Source organism: Siphateles boraxobius, unplaced genomic scaffold (assembly GCF_051911475.1).
Source record: "Siphateles boraxobius isolate OS27281-9 unplaced genomic scaffold, OSU_SipBor_1 20, whole genome shotgun sequence".
Classification (NCBI taxonomy): Eukaryota; Metazoa; Chordata; class Actinopteri; order Cypriniformes; family Leuciscidae; genus Siphateles; species Siphateles boraxobius.
Genome location: NW_027508811.1, coordinates 9819902 through 9829256, shown reverse-complemented (window position 1 = coordinate 9829256; position 9355 = coordinate 9819902). Strand labels below are relative to the sequence as shown.

Here is a 9355-nt window from a genome sequence, read left to right as displayed (position 1 = left end):
TCCTAGAGGAAGACAGCTTTTGTGTATTTGAAAAAACTAATAATATTCCGCCCAATGAGAACAATATTATCCCGGAACTGCTTTGACATGCAGCGCACATCACATCAATGCTTACAGCGCCACCAAATGTCCAGCTGACTTTCTTTTATGCAGAAATAGTCAACTATTTCAAAGAAGCAATAATATCTCACAAACAATGCATTCTGGCATTCTGACATAAACACAGACGAATTCAACATGACATGAAATGCCATCATGATTTAATAGCAGTGTAGAGACATGTCTAAAACGTATACAGTATCTTTAATAAAAACACCAGATGGAGCCAAAGTGCAGAGAATATGGACTACATCCACTGATCTCTATATGCTATATTCCCTATTACAGTATCAGTGAGATGAGCTAACCAACTAAACTAACCAAACAATAAATCAACCATCTAAATGAACAGTATTTGGTTATGTATTTGAGTCAACATCGGTATATTTACTCTTGGTTGGTATCACACTGAAAATAGGCCAAAGGACAATTTATGTTGTCAACAACTTGGCACCCCCCTCACACTGGTATTTCAGACGTTTGATAGAACATAAATCTTCAGTCATGCAGTCATGCTATGGACACTGGATCTGTTTTTCAATAAGCAAGATGGGAATTTGTTGACGAGACAGTAGGCGAGCAAAAAAAAACATATGATGCAGTCGATAGTGCAGAGATGGAAATTTCCAGTACGACAAAAAACGCACCCCATCACTCACGCCCAAAGACTGTAAAATAATACACTAATTTGTCCAAGCAACGCCCATCAAAACAAACCCACACTGGCGGAGCTTCTGATTGGCTGGGATGAAGGTGTGCCGTCGGGTGTGACGTATGTTGGCCGCTTTATGAATAGAAAAACGTGGTTCGCGCCGCTATGAGCGGATGTATAACATACAACTGGATGCTGGACGACTGTTGGAGTTTTGGGGGGGCGGTCTTGAGATTTCACCCAAAACTTTAGCTTCTTCTTTTGTTATTCACTAACTCATGAATATGAATTAAGTGGAAGACTTAAAGAAAAACGTCGTGGCAGTTCTTCGAGATTCAACAGCCAGTTCCGAGAGAGAGGATTAAAAAGCCACACCGGTCGACAGACTATTTGTTTGAGACAAACTTTCCGTTGCGTTTAATTTAGCTGCTAATTTCATAACTCTCCGGTTGAGTCAGCATGGCATCGAGAGGACCACTGTCCAGATTATTGAGATCCACGTTGAGTTCCTGCCAGCAGAACCGATCGCATTCTGTTGCCATTTTGGGAGCTCCGTTTTCCAAAGGACAGGTAAAATATACATAATATATTTATTGAAGGAGAACTCGCATAAACTCACCGATGTATAAAATTAATGTGACTGCATTTTCCAGAAAAGGAGAGGGGTGGAGCATGGACCCAAAGCCATCCGCGATGCGGGTTTGGTGGAGAGACTTTCATATCTTGGTAAAGTACATCATTAGTATTTGTTTCATCTATCTGTCTCTCTATTTAGATGTTTAAGACTGGAATATATTTATATGCAATTTTCTCATCATTTATGTAGGTTAACTTTTTTTTAGCTTTAGTAACCATTCCCTTTATTGCTTCATTATTTTTTTATGTTCAATAAAAGTGAATGTATTATGATTGTCATTTTGCCTCATCAAATAATTAAAGACATTCAGCTTTGTTTGAAGTAACACAAGTTGAAAGCTTGTGGGTGAACTAGCTCTTTAAATAATTCGTCGCGAGCTCTGCCGATAGTCAGAAAGAGGGCACCGTGTTACATCATCTGTTACATCATCCAACGGTAAATTAGATCCCAAAAAAACTTGAATTAATTTACATCGACGTAACTGTTTGTAGCAATAATATCTAAATTGTATGCGTTTCATAATACTTGAAAACTTTAAATGAAAGTGTTTTGGTCAATAAAGGATTTTTGGATGTTGTCTGGCCGCAGAAAGAGAGGGGGGTGGGGGGTAGATTTACTGTAAATTCGTGCGTCACTGCAGTTCACCACTGCGCTTTCACAGATGGCATGAGACAACCCGCTGCCACATCACATAACAATAGGGTATTATGTCGTAAACAAAAGCCTAGGGATGGCTCAGTAGGGATCTTACATTTACATGTATTCATTCAACAGAAGCTATTTTTTCACTTAGAAAACGTTTTTGCATTCACACAACAAAAAGAGTAGGCCTACGTGCTTGTACGTTAGAGAGACGCAGGTCAGACCGCAGCAAGCGGTTTTTATAGTGTAATGGCCGTATCAGCATTTGTGCTATTGGCTTTGTCGTAAGGATAACGTTTCAGATGAGCTAACGCAGGGTGCAGTCATGCAAAAGCGATCTGGACCTGAATGTAGTTTATTTTTTTACGGAATGTGATGCAGTCAGATATCGTTCCGAGTCTTTCCCGGTATAGTCAGAAATGAACCAGATGAGGTCCTCTGTCGTGGATTAACCATTGCCAGTAAAATATGAAAGCGGTTTCCGTCAGAACTCTGCACAAAAAGCTCTGGGACTGTTGGCTTCAGATTACAGGGGAACATTCGTGGTTTTTAATTACAATTTTCCATAATAAATTATCCAGGGTTGCCAACTTTCATGCACCTGGCGTGACACTCACCCATTAGGCCTCAATCTCAAGGTCTTACGCTCAACAAAGAAATCTCACGCTATATTAGAAATTCTTATGTGCTGTATTTTTTTTTCACTCATGTGCACTAATTTCCGAATTACTATATACAAGTTCAGGCTCTGAACTACTGATTGGACCACTGCATTTTCTCACTAAGAGAAAAATCGCGGACAAAGAGGTCACTGACACCGACAGACTAGACAGAGAAGGTTACATTTGATTTGGAACAAATTCTCAGCTGTCAGATTATGTCAATATTTCCAACGTTTTGTCGCTTTTAAATGTGACAGATCGCTGTAGCGCGTCAGTTCAAACGGCACGTGATACAGTAGTCAACAAATCTCACTCAAGCAAAACTCCAAAGTTGGCAGCTATGAAATTATTCCTTATAATCTAAATACACAATTAATGTCGAATTAAGTAATTCTTCATGTCTGGAAAGAATGAGGTGGAAAGGAAAAAACGTTCACTGTCTACGATCCCATAGCGGTAAAATGTCCCTATTTTTCCATACTAAGCAAAAACCAGTAATATTTTTAAAGTTAATGTTGAAGGCAAGCATGTAAGAGCAGAAAGAGTGGTATCTTTACTTTAGCTTTTTTACTTTAGTATCGACCTGCTATAAGTATTACTTTTGACGTGAATATCAACTACTAATAATTAAATAAAGGAAAGGGTGCAACTCCTTTTTTACAGTCTTCTGAGTCATCCTGAAATTCCAAAGTTGCTCATCGGAATGTACAAGTCACTTCTCGAGTCTCGCCTGCAGCCAGTCAGCTGTTAATTACATAAACATTGTGCCAAGCTCAGGGCCGCTTTACGTAACTACAAGTTCTCCATGTAATCCGATAGATCCTGCTATCTTAAGCCTGAACGTTTTTTCCGTAGGGGGTTATGAACAAACGGCATACTTACTAGACAGATTGGACGACCCCGTTTCACCTTAGCTGTGGAGGTTTTCCCCTCGTTAACGCTGACAATTTGTATAATGTGTTGTACATATTTTTTGTCTGTACTGGCTCACCCGCTCTAATAACAGACGGTTTTTCAACATCATATTAAAAAAACAATACCCTGATATCCTTAAGGTTATATACTCTTCTGAATTTATGACCTCTGTTCCTATTTTTTGTTGTTGTTATGATTAAGTATGCATTTTTAGAATCACACTCACTCTCTCTCACACACACACACACACACACACACACACACACACACACACACTCTCTCTCTCTCTGTCTCTCACACACACACACACACACACACACACACACACACACACACACACACACACACATACACACACAGACACAGACACACACACACACACACACACTCTCTCACACACATATATATATTTATAATCTATTGATGCAATGTTGATTTGTAGCATCAGTTTTACAGACGCTTGGCATCAGGTGTTTGGAGCTGTGGAAATAACCAAACACCCTATATGGCAAGCATTCTTGACTAAACTATATCAGCACTTATCCAATGCAACAAATATAGATGCTTGCTCCAGTTAGTAACTGTTGGTTGTGTATGTCATATGCATATGGCAAGATGTTTAACTAATTACATATGAGAGGTAAGTTAACTGATTGATACTACATGATCACTGCTTACAGAAACACAAAATTTGGTAGAGCAAGAACTGCAAATTAACCTGAAGTTTTCAATTGCAGTTACAAACTAAACCTTAATATCTGTCTTTGCTTATGACGACCAACTCCCAAATACCTTGTAGTTTTCTTATTTTCAAGCAGAAAACACATCTAGTATTTTAAGTATTCTTATTTAACCCTTAACTAGGTCAACCGTGTTCATGTCTATTCCTGTTAAGAGGCCACTGGATGGTACACGTATCCATCATAGTTCGCTTTAAAATCTGATGAGTAATTCAACACTGTCACTGAGGCTGGTCTGGTTCTGTCATGCTGGGCCCCATCAGCTGTTTAGACCTTCACTACTGTCCTCCAATAGGAGTTTCAACCTATATTTCAATAATTCAAGACTTAGGCAGATTCTTGCTGGGATTGAGTGACAGAACTGTCACCTGCCAGCTTCGACCTGCCAATCAAATAGTGTGGGAAAGAAGCAAGCTTTTCGTCAGAGTTGACAGAAAGTGTGGAATTGGGTTGTTAAAGGAGAACTCCGGGCAATTTTAAGTCAATCTTGATCGTTATACCTTTGTGAGTACTGCCTAAAGAAAAGAAAAAAAACATACATTTATATATTTAAGAAAAATGTATTTATATATAAAATATTTATTTTTATATATAATACAAATTTTATATACCAGTGTGTGTGTGTATATGCCTAGAGCTATATACATATTTACTGTGTATATATATATATATATATATATATATATATATATATACAGTAAATATAAGCAAATATTTCTTAAATATATACATGCATGTGTGTGTATTTATATATGCAAAATAATTATACACAGTACACGCACATATATTATGTAAACAAACTTTTATTTTGGATGCGATTAATCGTTTCACAGCCCTAGTGTGGAAGTTTTAATATCAGTGTTAATAGTAATTGTCAAGTGACAAGTCAGTTTATTTATATGTCCTGTCTTGTTGTAGACTACCCTGTGCATGATTTTGGAGACCTGACCTTCAAGCATCTGGAAAAAGATGAACACTTTATGCGTGTGCCGTTCCCACGCACAGTTGGACGTGCCAATCAGCTGCTATCGGGAGCTGTGAGCGGCGCAGTGGGGGCGGGACATACCTGTATCATGCTGGGGGGAGACCACAGGTGCACACAATTTTTATGTGTATTTTTCTCAATTATCTGGTAAAAAATCTGATTCATGTATGATGGTCTTTATGTTGGTATGTAGTTATGGGTCATTGCCAATGGAAAATGTCAGTTTATATTTAGTTGCCTTTTCCACAAGTGTTTCCAGTTTTGTCTTATTGGCACAAGCATGAATGTTGTGGCAGTCTGGCTAAGCTGAAGCCAGTTTTCTCACTTCGCTTCCAAAAGGTCAAGGTTTTTCCTTTTGTCGCGGGAAGCTGTTTGTATTTCCAGCTAGCTGAATGCTAAATTTACTAGTCCGATAAATTAAAAAATTCAATGTAATCTCAGACTGTGTTGAACTTGTTCTATAAAGGCCAAAATCAGCAAAGTTTGCGTTTGTGATAACATTTGTGATTTCATTCCCACAGCCTAGCGATTGGTTCAGTGGAAGGCCACGCTCAGCAGTGCCCTGACCTGTGTCTGATTTGGGTGGACGCTCATGCGGACATCAACACTCCTCTGACTTCGCCTTCTGGAAACCTCCACGGCCAGTCTGTAGCATTCTTACTTAAGGACCTGCAAAACAAGGTGATTAGCATTCATGCATAAAAGATGTTGATGTTATGCAATCTCTGACATGACTTTAATTCCTTTATCTCAAAGAAGGTAACACTTGCAGACTTTTTTTTCCAATTAAAAGTAATTTGTCTCCTGAAAATATCTGGTAAGCTTTACTTAAACTTAAAGCCGTTATATTCTGCTTTGTAAATTGCAGATGCCAGAGGTTCCTGGATTTTCCTGGATGAAACCCTTCCTGTCTGCCAGAGATCTGGTCTACATCGGCCTCAGAGATGTGGATCCAGGCGAGCAGTAAGCACACTGTTCTTTTTCATTGCTGCAGTTTGCTGCATTTATTTGATCAAAAATACAGTAAAAACATAATATTGTTGAATATTATTACACTGTTTTTGATTTTAAATAATTAAAAATTGTAATTTATTTCTGTGATAGCAAATCTGAATTTTTGGCAGACATCACTCCAGTCTTCAGTGTCGCATGGTCCTTCAGAAATCATTCTAATATGATGATTTGCTGCTCAAAAAACATTTCTTATTATTATCAATGTTAAACAGTTGTGCTGCTTAATATTTTTGTGGAAACCATGATACATTATTTTCAGGATTCTTTGATTTGATTCTTCAAATAGAAAGTAGATAAGTTCAAAAGTTATTTAAAAATATTTTCTTTTTTTGTAAAAATTTAAAGTCTTTACTGTTACTTTTGATTAAATGGATCCTTTTAAACTATAGACTTCAAACTTTTAAATGAGAGTGAGACAAAGCAGACATACACAATTCAAAACTGCATTAATACTACTTGTTACTAATTTGATTTTATTCATCTCAGTATAATCCTGAAGACCCTGGGAATTCAGTACTTCTCTATGCGGGACATTGACAGAATGGGCATTCAGAGAGTAATGGAGGTCACTTTGGATCACCTCTTGGCAAGGTATAGTGAGTATAGTGATATTGTGAAAACATACACACTTCTTTAACTAGTGGTGGTACGTCTGTAACAGTTTCCGCTAGAAAAAAATGGTGCCTTCAAAGTGACCGGCAGAGGTTTCGTTTTACGGACATTTTGATGATATGCCGGTCAAATATCGCCTCTTAATTAGTCAAGTTGAGGAAAACTGGAGGCAGGCTATGTAACTTAAAAAATGACATAATCAATCTGGATCCGACTCCTCCCCGTGGATTTCATGTTCCGCAGTGAGAACCATCTCAATCGGGTTGGTCCAGTCCGAGATCCTTTATCCTTTTTTTTTTTTTTAAAGCGAACGCCTTGTGAAAGGGTTTTTTTTGTAAATCAATGACGGGTTAAATTTGGTTTAACTGCTGCCATTATCTCTACGAAAGTGATCAGCCTAGCAAGGTTTTGTCAAAGTCGCCTGCGCACTCGCAGTAGTGGCCCATGAGCGTAAAGTTGAATGACAGGTGACGAGAACCAATCAGATTGGATAAAATAACATACATCAAATTCTGATTCGCCAGGGACGCAGCGACCAGGGACGGCAGCACCCTCTATTGACGAGCTGCCACTAACTGCGTTAGGGGGGCGGGATTATTAGGCAATTTTAATCGGACAATTTGACCGGAGAGATTTAATTTTGTCAGACATTTCATTTTTTCCCCGGCCAATGTCTGGTAATTACCGGACAACGGAAACCCTGGTCTGTAAACAACCAGCAGCAGAATTTATGCTCCATGTAGTCCTCCTGTGTACTGTAAAACTCTTTAGTTGGGGGTGGAATAGTTTTCTGGGTAAACTAATGTCATACAAGATCACAAGCTGCTTTATTTAACCTGACTTTTATGTCACCTTTGAATGCTATGTGGCACTGTATCTCAGTTGAATCTGTGTATGCTACCTCACAATCAGACAAGACAACCCATGTCATTTGTCACTGTTACTTGTTTTAATATCAGGAAACAAAGGCCGATCCACCTTAGTTTTGACATTGATGCATTTGACCCATCCCTTGCTCCCGCCACTGGAACTCCTGTTAATGGAGGACTGACCTATAGGGAGGGCATCTATGTAACAGAGGAGATCCACAACACAGGTACAGATCTACAATTCACAATTGAAATCAAATAAATACTAAAACTGACGCTAATACTACCTTTTCTGGACTACACAGGTTTACTCTCTGCGATGGACGTGGTTGAAGTGAACCCAACACTAGGAGCTACGCCTGAGGCTGTGGAGGCCACATCCAGCCTAGCCGTCGACGTCATAGCATCTGCTCTCGGTCAGACACGTGAAGGTGCACATGTCGCCTTCCCGAAGATTCCAGAACCAAAAGAGGACACTGAGCTGCGGATATAAAGCACCAGCTAATCAAGGACTTTTACAAACGAACCACTTCGCATTCCTAATTCTAAAAGAAAAACACTGAAGGATTTGCCGAGACTGAGCACCAGACTTTAGATTTAATTTGAAGGTTACTGTAGTTTTGGTCAGAAAAAATTGTTGCCTCACCGGCAAAGTGCTGCTTTAAGCGCATGGGTGAGATTTATCATGTACCTGGCACTAATTTCAGCTTGGCTAAAATTTTTTAAAAAGCAGGGATCTGGATTCTCCGTATTTTAGGACTATTCTGTCTGAAAATTAAATGTTTTTAATGTTTGTCAGCTGCCATGGGATTAGTAGGTAACCCCTGATCATGCTCTGGGACTTACTGCAGGAAAAAGTGACTTTTTTTAAGGCTGAGGTGACTCTTTACTGTGGTGGACTGATTGAATTTACTTTCATTTGAAACCTGATTGCACTTTTGGACCAGAACTGGTTTTGTATTTCTATGTTTGTTTGTTTGTTTGTTTGTTTTTTTCTTTCTTTCTTTCTTATTGTATAGTAGGACTACTTTTAATGGCTAATCTAATCCTACTGGTTTGGTTGGGTTGAGACCGAGTGATCTTTTTATTTTTAAATAATGGATAAGTTATTTTAGTAATTTTCATACATATTTAATTAAACCTTTGAAAAATCATGTATGAATGCATTTCGTACAACTTTTCAGATCTGTATTCACCACCAGTACCAGTATCTTAAGGAATGGAGGGTTGATTTGTTGCATTTCTCTGTTTCGGTAAAAAAAATTTGTTGCAATAAACTAATGTACTGGAGACAGACTGTGACTTGTCCTTGACTGTGTGGTTTGAAACACCTGATGACCTATCAATAACTACATTAAATGAGAGAATCTTCTGGTAGGGCTGGGCGGTATGACGGTATACATTGTTACCACGGTATGAAATGTCAACGTAACAGATTAATTTATCACGTGTATACCACGACATGTAAATAAGTGGGAGTGGTAAACGTGTAGCATGCGAGAAACAGATTTTCCAAAGAAACATGGAG

At 38.6% G+C, this 9355-nt stretch overlaps 1 protein-coding gene across 1 annotated transcript; it reads left to right on the top strand.

Moving 5' to 3' along the window:
- Positions 1–577: 577 nt before the first annotated feature.
- On the top strand, positions 578–9121 carry arg2 (arginase 2). Its single transcript, XM_077236673.1, has 8 exons — positions 578–1321; positions 1405–1477; positions 5266–5440; positions 5854–6013; positions 6201–6295; positions 6833–6937; positions 7918–8054; positions 8133–9121. Exons 1-8 carry the CDS (start codon positions 1211–1213, stop codon positions 8318–8320), a joined length of 1044 nt encoding a protein of 347 aa, XP_077092788.1. The 5' UTR covers positions 578–1210; the 3' UTR covers positions 8321–9121.
- The last annotated feature ends 234 nt before the right edge of the window (positions 9122–9355 follow it).

Coding starts and splice junctions, on each gene's coding strand:
- arg2 (XM_077236673.1), top strand. CDS start 1,211: ATGGCATCGAGAGGACCACTGTCCAGATTATTGAGATCCACGTTGAGT. Junction 5,441..5,853: donor ATGCTGGGGGGAGACCACAG/GTGCACACAATT, acceptor TCATTCCCACAG/CCTAGCGATTGGTTCAGTGG. Junction 6,296..6,832: donor GATGTGGATCCAGGCGAGCA/GTAAGCACACTG, acceptor TATTCATCTCAG/TATAATCCTGAAGACCCTGG.